The sequence below is a fragment of the Brassica oleracea genome, chromosome C8 (assembly GCF_000695525.1).
Source record: "Brassica oleracea var. oleracea cultivar TO1000 chromosome C8, BOL, whole genome shotgun sequence".
Classification (NCBI taxonomy): domain Eukaryota; kingdom Viridiplantae; phylum Streptophyta; class Magnoliopsida; order Brassicales; family Brassicaceae; genus Brassica; species Brassica oleracea.
The window spans coordinates 22,026,462-22,041,134 of record NC_027755.1 but is presented as its reverse complement, the minus strand read 5'-3'; the positions used below and the strand labels follow the sequence as shown (position 1 = coordinate 22,041,134).

Genomic DNA, 14,673 nt, shown 5'->3' with positions numbered 1-14,673 from the left:
TTGGTTTAGCTAATCGGGTCGTGGACTTTTTTATTGTGTAAGGATATTGGGATAGGCCCGTCTTTATTTAATAAACAAAAGCTTGACGGAAAAAAAAAGACACATTCAAGACCTAGGCAGTTTCTTTGTAAACTAATAAATTGTATTATTAAGCTAATACAATGTCTTTTGACCCGACAGTTTCTTTGTAAACTAGACTACACGCTCTGGACTGTGTTTGGAGCCGATCCCCTTAGGTTAGGCCCTCAAGAGTTTGGGACTATAATTGGCCTTAATTGTAGAGATCTCCTGACCACAAATAGCTTGACCAAGATTACCCTGACCACAACTCGACTGACCACCGCTCACATGTTCACAACTTTCCTAACCAAGTCTCCGCTGACCGCTGACCACGACTTGCCTAACCACAACTCTTCTAGCCACAAGTAACCTGACCACAACTCACCTGTCAAGTCTGTTCACAACTCTCCTACTGACCAAGTCTTCGTTGACCACAACAACTGAGAAGTCATCTCATCCCTATGTTTTTTCTGTTCGGGAGGCACCTTTTGTTGTACTACTAATGTGCCCTTTCAGCTACTTCTTCTCATGTATTCTAATGCCACCAATTTAGACTGAGTTATTCTTTTGGTAGTTAACTAATCTATTGCTCTCTGTTTGTTTACTTTGCTCTACTTTTTGATATCCAAAAACTAAATATCACTCACAATAACTAACCAAAAACATCAAGAAAAACCTTAGGGTATTTTGTGGACGAGCCTTTATGTTAGTCTAACCACGAGATCATATCCACATGAATCCAACAATAACAAACAAATATTATCCATCCACCGCTACACTTCCACGAACACATCTACGGTAGAACACAATATTTTATTTTTGACCTCGAGAAGAGCATCTCCACCTATTAATAAATAAATATTTTTTTCTTCATCTTCTTCGTTAAGACGAAGAGTAGCCCTCTTAACTGCACAATCTACCAAACACTATCAACAGTCGTTAGATCTTATGCTTATAAACAGAATCAACGCCCCAAAACAATTAACTTTTTTGATATACCTACCTTTTAATTTAAACCTTTATCATTAATTGCAACTGAACACAAACTTGATTACAACTCAATTACCTCACGAACTAACTTTTCATTACGAAAAAGCATGGTCAATTATGTCTAGAAAAAAAATAGCTGGCAAGAAAAAGTGTGTCAAGTTGACAAAGTGTCTCTCAGCGAAAACTAAAGACAGAGTGTGTCCTTTTATGTAACTCTCTCATTCAATTTCATGATATTACGCACATATTAAATACATCATAGTATATTAATGACAAAATTTTCATGTTTATTACTCTCTCTGTTCGTGAAAGTAAGATTTTCTATAGTATGCACGCTTATTAAGAATTTAATAAATGTTTATAATTTAATTTATTTTTTACTTTATTATACACTTTCCAATAACTTTCCACCAATGAAATTTAATCAATTCAAATATTCTCAATTAATGTTCCTCAAAAGTATAAAAAAGTACCTTAACAATATAGAAAATCTATCTTTGTGGAACAAGAAAAAAATCTAAAACATCTTACTTTCAGGAACGGAGGTAGTAATTTTTATGAAAATATGAAAAAAAATCTATTAATTTGAAACGATGAGAATATATTTTGATTAAATTTTGATATTAAAATTTAGTTAAAACTAAGCTAATTAATCTGTTTTTTTTCCTGCTGATTTAAAATTTTCTCAAAGGGATTATGAATTGAACACATAACATATTAATGAATCAAACGGCCTGCAGTTTTTCCTATGTGATGAAACAAACAATCCCTCTCCTTTTGAGCTACTCCATAGATTAGTCTTTTGGAGTGTTGACAAAGGTTCCACTGTCGCTAACCCCTTCAAACAACAACATCCTTATTCCCTTTAACCCGGTTCGAAATGTATTATCCAACTGCAAGAACCAGAAAACAATCAGGCTTCTTTTTATCTTTTCTTCTACAAAACTTGATAGTGTGTTAGGTTCTGTACCTGTTCATGTTCTTCTTTACTGAACTGGCTAAGAATATAATTGGCTGATCCCTGATATGAAACATAAAACAATTTGTATGTATGTCCCCAAAGTGGAGTAAAAGTTGAAAACTTTATATACCTATTCTTAGACGAGGAAAATTGCAGTTCCCTTTTAGGCCATCGATGATGCTTCTCATCCTGCAAGTAAATGACTTTCATCAAATGCTGTTTTGTCAAAACACAGCTTCTAGAGTTTCTCTTCTTGAAAACTTGATAGTGAAAACAGTAGAAAATTATCTATCCACTCTGTTTTTCAAGTAGTAAAAACATCCTTTAACCTGTAAAGATAACACAGTGAGAAGCTTTTGTTACCCATTGTGCCCACCGTGACCACCTTTTGGCAATAAACGCAGTGTACCAAAGGGCAAAGCTAAATCTTCGTAGATCTGAAAGAGGGTACAGAAAGATCTTTAAGACCGTCGCATATGCACTTTAAATCAAGAACTTGGAGGGCGAGAAAGAGAGGGAAGAAATAAATGCATACCATAAGTACTTGGTTTAGATCTTGTAAAAGGAAACAATTTGTGCGACCTTCAGACAGTTCCACCAATCAATAAGTTGATTTACAAGTAAAAATACACATACACTTAAAGTTGTTTTTTTTTTTGCGATGAGCTAACTTACAGACTCATCACTTGCGTCCATGAGAGTCTGAGATTTCGCCAGCATAACCGGTACATGTCCAATAAGACCTATAATAGAAAAAACCAATAGCCAAAGTTAGAAACAGTCCAAAAGACTGTTTCAATCTTCTCAAAGTAGGAAACTTTACAAACAAGTTATGTACATCAAATAGGTTTTATGGAACAGAACTTGTCAAGCTCACTGGATTCTCAAAACAAAGTTAATCATTGTTTCAAACAAGGCCTAAAGGTTCAAACTTTGAGAAAAGAAAACAACGGAGAATGAAAAAAAAAAAAGGAACCTCTGCCAAACAAGGCCTTGAAGTTAACGGTGTTCACAGATATCCCTTCTGCATCAGCCAAAAGGTCCACCATCTCAAAACCAACCTGCCATAATAAACAAGAACGTTAGAAACCAAAAAAAAAAAAAAAAGAGAAAGGGAAGATGCAGCTGGAGAGAGAGATATAGATAGATACGTTGTGGCGAGTGTACTGGTATTTGAAAACACCACACAAAAAACAGTTAATCGCCGTTGCCGGGTATCGAACCCGGGTCACCCGGGTGACAGGCGGGAATACTTACCACTATACTACAACAACTCTTGTTATTGGAAACCGGTGAAATAAAAAATAATAATAATTAAAACTTGAGGGAGCTGTATAGGTGTTATTGGTTTATATATTTTGATTGATTTATAAATCCATATAGTATTTATAAAGTAAAATATGCAAATCCGTAGGTTTTCCATCGGATTTGAATCTTTGTATTTTTAACTAAAAAATCCAAACAAATTCATTCAAATCCATTATAAAATCAAATATATTAGTAAATTCGTAAAATTGAATAACACTTGATTTGATACAGAATTTATGAATCATTAAACCAATAACACATGATTTTAATACAGATTTAAAAATCATCGAACCAATAACACTAGATTTAGTTCAGATTTTCAAATCTATTAAAATACAACAACCAATAAACCCTAGTAAACTTGGACTATATTCATTTTGGTTTCTTGCAAGTTGTAAGTGTAACTGTATTCTCATAGTTTAACATTTCTAGCTGCTGGTCTCTATTTTCCTTTTTTATGCCACCATTGCGTTAGCTTAAAGACAAGTTGGAGAAAACGCTTTGAACGATACCAGCTCCCGGTCACACCAGCTGATACAAAGTAACCGACGGTAAAAGCAGACGATACAAGGTACTCACCGAACAAAATTCAGATTGTGTCAGTCAGATAAGATGCAAGTGGCACAGGCTGGGACTACATCTCTAAAACTTGTGTTTGTAGCTACTATCGAATTTTGATTTTTGTAGCGAAACAAGAAAAAATAAACGTAAGATTTTTAAATTTTCGGGGGTATATGCTGAGAATCTAAAAGCTGCTTTGGCATCACCGGAGATGATTATAACACGCCACGTGGCGTATGTAAAAGACTCCTCTCGTCGTTTTGGCTTGACAGTCACAGCCGTATAAATAAATTTATCTCAGAGCACGTCCATCGTTTGCATTTACACGAGGTTCTAAAAAATTTAAATATTAAAATAATAACAGAAGGAGAGAGAAGGTTAAGAGAAGTTCTATAAGTAGTACTTTTAGAAATGGTCCTAAAATTTATTTTGCTATGTGTCATGATATTAGTGGTTTATCATTTACCAATAAAATTAATTTTAATCAAATTTTTTTATTATGTTATAATTGTTATGAACAATGTAGATTGCTAGTAACCAAAGGCCCAAACCGTTGCCTATGGAGAGAGAGAGTCGGCGGCCCAAAGGGAGAGAGAGCGGCCGACTTTAGACATAGGATAGTTTCCTTTTCTCTATGTTTATCTCTAAGTAGATTTCCTTTTTTCTTTCAGGATAATGATCTGTACTCTTTCCATCTTTCCATTTATCTATTCCTTCTAAACCCTATATAAGGGAACACTTTGATTGAGTAATAAGATACAGAAAGAGACACGATTTTCACCTTTGTTCCAACAATAATATTATTATTTAATGGTTTGTATACTGATTTTTATAGAACTTCACCGATGGTGGTGCTCTCAGAGCCCCCAGCTAGTTACAAACAAAAAAGACTGAATTATTTAATAATTTTCCTCCAATAGTTCTTTAAAAAAAATCTTAACTACCAAACTGCTTCACTGTTCTCGCGATTCTGCTAATCAGAATTTTCTTCTTGAGATCTCTCTGTGTGTTTTTTTTTGGGTCTGTTCATCAAACAAAGAAAAACCCTAACTTTTCTTTCCTATTTCAACTCTCGAATTAATCTAATTTCAGAGAAGGGCGATACAAATTCGCCTTTTGTTTATGATCTGCTCAAGCGGGAGAACGATCGTATTAGCCACTGGAATCTCATTACCATTCAATGTAGACGGTACTCGAAATCATCATCCGATCAATGCTACAGCTCGTCGGCGATCGCCAATGAGATCAATCTCCTCACCGTTGGTTCTGACACCTGGCACCAGCGCTCTCTTCTCCACGCGGGAGCTTAACCGCTTCGTGACAGTCATCCAAACCAAAGAGGTTAAACAGAGGAAGCGGAACGTCGTCTGCTGCATTTCGCCGTCACCTACGCCGCAGCCGACGAAGACGGTGGTTGTTGATGATGAAGTGGCGGTTAGACGGGGTTTAGCAATGCGGCGGGTTTTGGAGGATAACGGCGGCGACGGAAGCTCCGTTAGAGATTTCTCCTTCTTCACGACCGAGAGAGGCGACACGTTGTTCACTCAGTCGTGGACACGTGTTGGCTCCGTTAAGAACAGGTCCCACTCTCCTGCCAATTTCGTTTCTTTACTTGTTGTCTTGTCGGTTACTGATCATTCGATGGTTTCTATGGAAACTCGTTAGGTGAAATTAATTAAAGAAAAAAAGATATTTTAGGCCATTGCTGAGAAATCCAACGAGAAGAGGTCCCTCTCCTGTCTCGAGACTTGTGGTTCTCGACAATTTGAGCTTTAATTATGATGTTGATTATTTTTTGTCTTTTTTTTCCTCAGCTGGTCCTAGCTTTTACCTCGGCATTTACCTTTTATTACATTTGATTCTATTGTGCCTTACTTAGATTTCATTAGTTTGATTGGTTTTATAGTTAAGAGCTCTAAGACTAAACAATTAAGAATGTTAAGTTATTCAGATTCATGGAGTTGTTGTGGTTGTTTGGGACTAGTTGTTGCATTTCTTGGATTCATTATTGCTGTGGTTGTTTGAGACTAGTTGTTAACATTCATGTGAAGAAGATCAAACCAATAGCTGAGACAATCTTGTAAAGATTATTGATGATTTTGCTAACTTGTCAAGAGATCTCGAAGATCAATGTATAGTATACACACTGAAGACTTGGTCAAGAGAAAACTTTTTAGTGTATATAATACAATGATCTTCTAGATCTCTTGGCTATGTAACTTTACGTTCACCTTTATTCCAAGTTTTCTATCTTTAGTCTCTTGTTTATTGTCTTCTTTTAATCTTTTTGTTGCTGATATATATATATGTCTGTGAGCTTGCTTGCAGGGGGATTGTTGTTCTGCTCCACGGTCTGAACGAACACAGGTTTGTTTTGTAGCTTTGGATTTTGATCTTAAGTTTTCGTTCCATAGAGGAAGCCTAACTCAGGTTATTCAAACGATCAACAGTGGAAGGTATAATGACTTTGCTAAGCAGCTAAATGTTAATGGATTCAAGGTCTATGGAATAGACTGGATCGGTAATACAACCACTTTAACTATTCCAAGTTATGCTAGTTTACAAATTTTATATTTTCGCTACTCAATGGAGTTTTATCTTGGCCGAACAGGTCATGGTGGAAGCGATGGACTTCATGCTTATGTTCCTTCTCTTGATTATGCTGTCACTGATTTGGTATAGTCAAAGTCTCAACATCTTCATAAACCATATCATTGCTTCAACAATTAAATCTCTTAAAAAATTGGAAGATTTGGTATAAGTCTCTTTTTAAGTTTCACAAGGCTCACCATTTTCATAAACCATACCGTTGCTTCAAAAATCACATCTCCTAAAAGCAATTATCTGCAGAGCTCGTTTCTTGAGAAGGTAATCGCAGAAAACCCGGGACTGCCCTGTTTCTGCGTTGGTCACTCAACAGGAGGAGCCATCATCTTAAAGGTCAAAAGATCTTAAAACATGTTCATATCACTGCTCTTGAAACTATATGTTGACTATATAAACTACTCTTGCAGGCTATGCTAGATCCCAAGATCGAAGCTCAAGTTTCAGGCATTGTGTTAACTTCACCCGCAGTAGGAGTCCAACCATCTCATCCCATCTTTGGTGTACGTCAAAACCTGAACATGTTTTTTTAACTTTTCGTCTTGAAAACATTACAACATTGTTGTTTCAACAGGTAATTGCACCTTTCCTCGCGTTCCTCATCCCAAGGTACCAGTTGAGTGCTGCTAAAAAGAAAATAATGCCTGTTTCTCGCGACCCGGAAGCTCTCTTGGCTAAATACTCTGACCCGTTAGTCTACACGGGGTTTATCAGAGCAAGAACCGGTTACGAGATCCTTAGACTCGGTTCCCATTTGCTGGAGAACCTGAATAGAATCAAGGTCCCGTTTCTTGTGCTTCACGGCACTGCTGATACGGTTACGGATCCTAAAGCTACTCAGAGACTGTACGATGAAGCTTCCTCGTCCGACAAGTCGATCAAGCTGTTTGATGGGTTGTTGCATGATCTGCTCTTTGAACCGGAACGAGGAATCATCGCTGGAGTCATATTGGATTGGCTAAACCGGCGGGTTTAAATTTCTCAAACCAAATGTAGTAGTTGTATCATTTACGTATTTATATACGATTGTGTAACATCGTGTTTATAGCTTAATTCTCAAGAAAATACGAATAATTAAAGATTTGTTGGGCTTGCGTCGTAAAATATTGGGCTTGAACCTGGTTTGGGTCGAAACCCGTTTATCGGATCCGGATTCTTATCAGAGAAACGGGTCGGTGATCTCGGATGCTTCTTAGTATGGTTATAGCTAAGCCCAGGCAAAATAACCGGAACCGAACCGAAATACCCGAAACCGGAACCAGATCAATACCCTCAAATATCCGAACGATTTCTATATTTTTATATCTAATGTAACCGAACCGGAACCAAACCGAGAACCGAACGGGTACCTGAATATATAAAAATATTAACTATATCTACATACCAGTGGTGTTTCCGCGCTTCGCGCGGATTGTTGACCTTTGTGATATTCAAACTTGTAAATTATGTTGTTGATTAGTTGTGTTATTTGAAGTGGAGGTCATGTTTTTGCTACTTATGTTGGTGCATATGCTAGTTTGTTATGAAGTTAAAATTTCGTGTTTTGAGAATTGTTAGTGTTTGGTATCTGGTTTGTGATATATGGTATGTTGTTGTTCTTAGATATGAAATTTTTCTTTTTTTTGAAAAAATATTATATATGAAATTATTTTAATGGGTCGTTGGTTTTCTTTTTGTAAAAGTTGTTTTTGTTTGTTTGTAATTCATACATGTTTGAATAAGTCTGTGTTCTTTACTATGGTGGCCGATGTTTTAAACTTTGAAGAAGTTTTGGGAATTTTTTATTCATGGAACTTGTGTTAAGGAAAAACAATTAAGCTGTGATAGAGATTGCATGTGCAGCAAGATAGCTCTATATTGGTCACTTTGTTATGTTATTAGTGGATTGTAAACCTGGGTTATTGTTACTCGAAGAGCGTTTCCTAACTCTCGATTTGAGCCCACCAGAGACTCTGTGTTACGTTCATCAGTTTGTGATGGTTTCTTCTTAGCCAGTTGCCATTTGCCAAGGAATAGCTGGTGTTCCTACACAGCAAAAGTGGCTGATAATATTTAACGGAGAGGAACTGCAATATGTTAGTTGTGAAAGAGAAAGTGTTGAGAATCTCTAATGTGCTCAAGTTGTTTCTTTGAAACCTCGGTGCCCGAGGTGTGGTGAAGAATAATAATCCGTCGATCGTTCTTACCGGAAAAAATGTGTTATATATTCAACTGTTCGTTTTGGGTTCACCTGATTGTGGAACCTTTTGAGATTATGAATTAACTGATTTGATTTAATTTCGAATGATGAATATACGAAGGCTGAGGGAGAACATATATTCGTGACCTTGCATCAGTATTCAAAACGATCTATATGAATCCATTTTTTTCTTGTTTTCTATATGCAGATTATTATATCTTCGGTGTGAAGAAATTTTTTATGGAAAATTTTAATTAATTTATGTACTGATCTAAGTTTAACATTAAATGTACAAATGACTAAGAAAATTAAACCAATTATTTTAAATTGTTAATAATTTGGTGCTGGTTATATTGACCAACTGGACCTCAAAAATATGCTAGGGAGGACATTGGTTGTTGACTTGTTGTTAAGAATGCAAGAGTGAAATTCTGTTATTTTGTAGTGAAGTTGAAGTGAGATATGTTTAAATAGAAGGTTAAAGTTCACCCAACAATCTCCTGTAAGCATTTTGGAAGGTCCCAACCTTTGGGTCTTGTGGACCTGTGGCTTTCATAAGCGAAAGAATGTGAAAATATTAGTAGTCGTTTCCTAAAAAAAATAAGAACTTGAAAGTGCTAGTCAGCAGAAATAAGAACCTGCTGGTGGGAGACGTCTGCAGGCTGGATATTGGTCAGTTTAGTTATTTCAGTGTCAAAAGCTACAAATGTGTTAGTGTCGGTTGCACCAAACAGTCATTTGCACATGGTACCTAGCATAGTTTCTCAGAATGGTGTCTTACTTTGAAACATATACGGGATGAGAATTGAAAAATGGAACTTTAATTGGTGGTCTCGTTAAGGATGGCTTACCTTATGATTCCAACAGCATTCACCTCATTACAGGAAGCCCTTGTGACTGATGTAAACTCACGCTGCAATTTTCGGTAGCACTTGGAGCAAGAAATGTAGCACCATCCATTTGATGTGTTGATTCAACTTACAATGCCAATGCAAATGAATTCTTCTGACTGAATTTATTTTGATTTATTAGAGGCACACACGGGTCATATATGTTGCAGTAAGATAAATTATGTTTGATTTAACGGCAAACCTGCGCTAGAGATTTCATGACGGTCATTAAGCTCTGCTACCGTCATTCACTCAATCTTCTTAACACCCCCATATTTTGTAGGGCCGGAGGTCGAGCCTTTGCCAATGCCACATGTCCTAAATAAGAACCGCTTTTAGTCAGTGGGTTTGGACTATTAAAGTATTCTCCTTATGTAGAAAATAGTGGTGAAAGTCATTACCTCTCAAGATAACTTTTACCTTCACCACTCTCATTATTAAAATAGAAATGGATTGCAGAGGTTGCATCCAGGAAGAGCCGACCTAAAAAAGAACTTGAGTCAATTAACATTTTAAGACCAGCTATATCATGCTTAAGAAATGGTGGTTAATTTCTTACTCCCAATTTAGGGTTGAAGTTTGTGGCAACCACCACCTTCGGTTTAATACTCCTACTCAGAAATTCTCATTTCATCAAGGGCTTTTGCCAATCCTTCAAACACACTTACGCATACATTTGAGTTCCTGGAACGACAGTTACGAAATTTTTTATACATGCCAACTCATGGACCTAGTTGCTTTCTACATTTGCTTGAAGCATTGGAGAAGATAAGATCAAATTATAATTTAGGATGACAGCTCAAATTATTTATTAAGAAAGGAACGTATAATCTATACAAATGTATGGGTTCTACAGAGATAATGCTCATTAATTATTTGGAACCTGCATTCGTAAGACTAAGAATTTTATTTAGAGATGGTTTCACGTTTATCCATAAAACATACATATGATATAATGTTGATTTGCTTTGGTCCAAAAGCAGTTTGTATATAGTAAATACCAAATCACGAAATAGTGAAGACAACTAGAATATTACTTTTCAGTATAAACGGGCATACTATATATTTAAAAATTGGAGCTAGTTGCATGATAAAGAAAGTTGACTAAACTTTAATAGAAAAAAAACTGTATGAGTTTATACCTTTTGATGCTTATGGTAATCATGATGCGTTGTACTCTGAGTCTCTTTTATTGTATGAAGTTCTAGTCCCCTTTACTTGCCCACAACTTCGATAATAATGTAGTTAATTAAAAAAGATCTCAGTTAAACAAAATATCTTGGCATCAAGCAGTAGCATATCCACGCTCATCAATTAACCTCCTCTCTTCACATTCTGAGACGCCCAAAAACGGAGAAGTCTCGTCTGAACAATATCTTTTCACTGGCGTGTCTTCAACTCAAGAAGGTGTAGCTGGAAGTTGCCATTTTTGAAGATGTTGTCTGAGAGATTCAGTCCAGAAGTAATTGGCGGAAACTATCGGAAACGGGGAGGCCACGTCGAAAGTATATATTGATGGTGAAGAGATCTACTGAACAGCAAATAAAGGCAGCAATGAAGATGAGTTCATGAGATTTTTAGGTTTTCCTCATTGAATGACATAACTCCCGAGCGTTACTTGGCCGAGGAACTGGATGGTAAGCTCTTCGATTACAGAAACCCTAATTTTGGATTACATGAAGCGGAAGAGGGATCGTAAGCTCACACACAAAACCTGGGCTTGGGAAAACAACATGATATAGGCCCGAACAGAAGTCTTTGTGTTGTAGAGCCCATAATGGGTTTCGAGATGTTTTTCAGAATGGAAAAAAATCGATTTCTTTGAAGATTTAATGAAGTGACACGTGGCGAAAAATGCCCTATGCATATTGATGATGTGGTGGCAGCACAAGGAGGGACTAAACCCAACTTTATTAATATAGATAACATAACTAAATATATATTTTTAATTTAAAATTCTATTAAAAATATCTGAAAATAGTTGAGGATAACTAAATAATTATAAAGTATTTGACATATCCGAAAGTATCTGAAATTATCCGGATAGTTTTATCCGAAATATCCAAAATAATCCGAAATATCCAAAATTGTTATCTAAATCATCCTAATTATTTGATATTTACCCTAAATAACCGATATTTTATCAAAACTATCCGAACTACCCGAACTATCCGAACCCGAACCGGATCCAAATGAGAAATGAATTTTTTCCGGGTATTTTCCGTTTCCTACATATATTATCCGAACCGAACAGAATCCAAAACTATCCAAACCGAACCGAACCGAAAATAGGTCAAGTAGAGCCCTATCCGAATTACCCGAAACACCAAATAACCGAACCGGACCGATATATCGAATGGCCAGGCCTAGTTATAGCAGTCGAAACTCCGATTCTAGTGTCCCTCGAATCATCGGAAGCTCGAGACGACGGTTTACGCCACTGATTCAGCAAACCGGCGGGAAGTTTTCTCGGCACTGAAACTCTGACTCGCGTTCTGCGGAAGCGATGGCGTCCGTTGCTTCTAAGCTGTATTCAGGTCTCCACTTCGAAACCCTATGAATCGCTTTAGCTGCGTTTCTCATCTGAAATTGTTCTGTGTGGCAGATGATGTTAGTCTTCTAGTGTTGTTGCTTGATACGAATCCCTTATTCTGGGACACTACATCGACTACCTTCTCTTAGTTCCTCTCTCATGTAAGTAAGTGTCTTTTCTCGCGAGCTTTATTTATCTGTGAAATGCTTTCGTTTTGTATTCACGATCGCTGTTTTGTTATGTTAGGTGCTTGCGTTTCTAAACGCGGTTTTGGGGTTGAATCAGTTGAACCAAGTTGTGGTGATAGCTACTGGGTACAGTTCCTGTGATTACATTTATGATTCTTCTTTGACGTCGAATGTGAGCTCTGAGAGCAGGGGAACTGGAGGAATGCCTGCTCTTTTTGGGTCTTTGCTGGAGAAATTGGAAGATTTTATTGGCAGAGATGCGGAGCTCGCCGAGGGGGATGAGCTTGTGGATAGAATTGCTTCTTCTCTCTTGTCTGGATCACTCTCCATGGCTCTCTGCTGTATCCTTTTTGAGATAATTTGTTTAGCATTTGATCACTCTTGTTTGTGTGTGTGTTTTTGGTAAGTGAAAATGGATGAGGCTTTGTCTATATATACTACATAAGACCTGCTAGGAATCTTAAGGCCTAGTAGCTTCCTTTCAATGTCGGGTTCGTTCAACTAGGAAAAGCCATAGCGTTTTATGTTCATATGTGTGTTCTTGGCTAAACCAGATGGCATGTCTCTAGGACCACCATTGTCATTTGGTAGTATATGTATGCTGTCTTCACTTTTTGTTTTTCCTGATTTTCTGGCTAGATATACAGAGGGTTTTCCGTTCTGGACATCTTCATCCCCAGCCTCGGGTGCGTGTTCAGTATGATCTACGTCTCAATCAATTGTCTTAGATAATATTTCTCATCTTGATTGCTTTGTAGAAATATTTAGCTTAAGGTACAATTTCGTACATATAGGCTCGTCCCTCCTTTGATTTATCTGTTTGATTGCATAGTTCCATAAAATAGAGCTGATTGTGCAATTGGCATGTATGTGAAATACAGATTCTATGCTTGCAAGGTTCCCCAGATGGCCCGGAACAGTATGTTCTGCTCTATAACCTTTTTCTACTTGCAATATTTTCTTATGTTTGTCTGGTCTCATGAAGGATTTTGTTCTGTTTTTCAGATATGTAGCTGTAATGAACTCTATCTTCTCTGCCCAACGCCTTATGGTACTCTTCATTTTGATTGGTTCTTGGAATTTAAGTTTCTTGACATTCTCAGAATTTCCATAAATTTGTACCTCAACAAGGCTCAAGGCTAAAGTCACTTAATCAATTGGTTATGTAGGTTCCCATTGATTCCTGTTACATAGGTACACAGAACTCAGCATTTTTGCAGCAGGTAATATCATTTTTCCTTTATACGTCTGATGCACGTAGTAGATGCTTCTTAACTCTTGAACTCCTCAACCTATGCATTAGTTTTTCATCACTTGTGGCATCAATATATGCAGGCATCTTACATAACCGGCGGAGTACATCATGCACCTAAACAGTTGGATGGGCTGTTTCAGTTTCTAACGGTATGCTCTCATCTCAAGTCCAAACATATTGCACCTGTCCTGCGCAGGTTTAGCGTGTCTTGTACATTAGCGTACTCAATGGGTCCTAACCTTGGTTTGCATGTAAAAGACGATCTTTGCAACTGATTTGCACACCCGCGGTTTTGTACAACTTCCTAAACCTGTAGGAGTTGATTTTCGAGCATCGTAAGTGACCAAACCATAGAACTCTTCAATAGCTCGGATCTCTTCCTCCAAAATATTACAAGAGATTGGTTTATGTAAAAAACTTGCAGGTGTTTTTGCCACAAGAAGACTATAGATATGGGGTACGTATGTTCAGTGTGTCTGTCAATTTTCTGTGAGCATCACAAGAAATGTTCAACGTGCGGGTAGGAGATTTTAACCTATCTAGTTCTTTTATTATTCTGCAACTGCATTAGCATTAATCATTAGTTTAGAAATCTTTTAAATCATCGGTTTCACTTAGATTAAGTGAGTACTTGCATTCTCAATGCTTTGAAATCCCTTAGAATTGGTTCGACAATCTTTTATACTACATCATTTGTCTTAGGAGCCTTGAAAACTCCTAACATCAAACTCTTCTTGAATCTCATTAGTTGCTGAAACTCAATATTTGAAGCCAACTACAACCTTATTTGAACTGAACGAACTTAATGCTTCTTGCTCATGGTCCCTTGTGTACTGAGTCATGGCTATACACACTTGAGTTGTCACATCCTTTACGCCAATCTTTTTGACAAACTCGACCACTCCCAAAACCCTTTCTTCCTTTTAAGCTTTCATTGTTTGATGAGTGAGACTTTTTTCGGAAAGTCTTACATGTGCATAATGTTGAGAGTATGGGGAACGACAATGCTTGATTTTCATTCTTGCTAGATTAGGCACTCTATTGTCTAGCTATAGGTGGGGGGTGAGAGTTGTGATTATGATTTGGGAGCAATGAAAAAGGAAAAGAAATGACTCTTTGTGTTTAAGTGAATTGTCTTATTGGG

General features: G+C 37.0%; 2 protein-coding genes and 1 pseudogene across 3 annotated transcripts; 2 read left to right on the top strand and 1 right to left on the bottom strand.

Moving 5' to 3' along the window:
• Nucleotides 1–1,715: 1,715 nt before the first annotated feature.
• LOC106311140 lies at nt 1,716–3,095 on the bottom strand. Of its 2 annotated transcripts, none has more exons than XR_001263929.1 (7): nt 2,988–3,095; nt 2,687–2,754; nt 2,547–2,593; nt 2,341–2,448; nt 2,142–2,200; nt 2,021–2,071; nt 1,716–1,943 (listed from the first exon to the last, which is right to left on the bottom strand). XR_001263929.1 is itself a non-coding variant. In XM_013748368.1 (7 exons), exons 2-7 carry the CDS (start codon nt 2,740–2,742, stop codon nt 1,916–1,918), a joined length of 315 nt encoding a protein of 104 aa, XP_013603822.1. In that variant the 5' UTR covers nt 2,743–2,754; nt 2,988–3,095; the 3' UTR covers nt 1,716–1,915. The 2 variants fall into 2 exon arrangements, 1 of the variants encoding a protein (XP_013603822.1); XM_013748368.1 differs by having other exon boundaries at nt 2,375–2,448.
• Nucleotides 3,096–4,727: 1,632 nt separating this feature from the next.
• On the top strand, nt 4,728–7,568 carry LOC106307388 (monoglyceride lipase). The gene is made up of 7 exons (XM_013744327.1): nt 4,728–5,460; nt 6,209–6,247; nt 6,331–6,401; nt 6,492–6,556; nt 6,731–6,820; nt 6,895–6,987; nt 7,059–7,568. Exons 1-7 carry the CDS (start codon nt 5,003–5,005, stop codon nt 7,458–7,460), a joined length of 1,218 nt encoding a protein of 405 aa, XP_013599781.1. The 5' UTR covers nt 4,728–5,002; the 3' UTR covers nt 7,461–7,568.
• A 4,364-nt stretch (nt 7,569–11,932) lies between these two features.
• The window catches only part of LOC106311957, a 24,251-nt pseudogene continuing 21,510 nt past the window's right edge, over nt 11,933–14,673 (top strand).

What these genes read in the sequence shown, in the direction of transcription:
- LOC106311140 (XM_013748368.1), bottom strand. Translation starts at nt 2,742, where the DNA reads ATGTACCGGTTATGCTGGCGAAATCTCAGACTCTCATGGACGCAAGTG. An exon ending in TGGACGCAAGTGATGAGTCT is followed by an intron (nt 2,594 to 2,686) that starts GTAAGTTAGCTC and finishes AACTGTCTGAAG; the next exon opens with GTCGCACAAATTGTTTCCTT. An exon ending in GTAAAGAAGAACATGAACAG is followed by an intron (nt 1,944 to 2,020) that starts GTACAGAACCTA and finishes TGGTTCTTGCAG; the next exon opens with TTGGATAATACATTTCGAAC.
- LOC106307388 (XM_013744327.1), top strand. Translation starts at nt 5,003, where the DNA reads ATGATCTGCTCAAGCGGGAGAACGATCGTATTAGCCACTGGAATCTCA. An exon ending in CACGGTCTGAACGAACACAG is followed by an intron (nt 6,248 to 6,330) that starts GTTTGTTTTGTA and finishes AACGATCAACAG; the next exon opens with TGGAAGGTATAATGACTTTG. An exon ending in ATTATGCTGTCACTGATTTG is followed by an intron (nt 6,557 to 6,730) that starts GTATAGTCAAAG and finishes AATTATCTGCAG; the next exon opens with AGCTCGTTTCTTGAGAAGGT.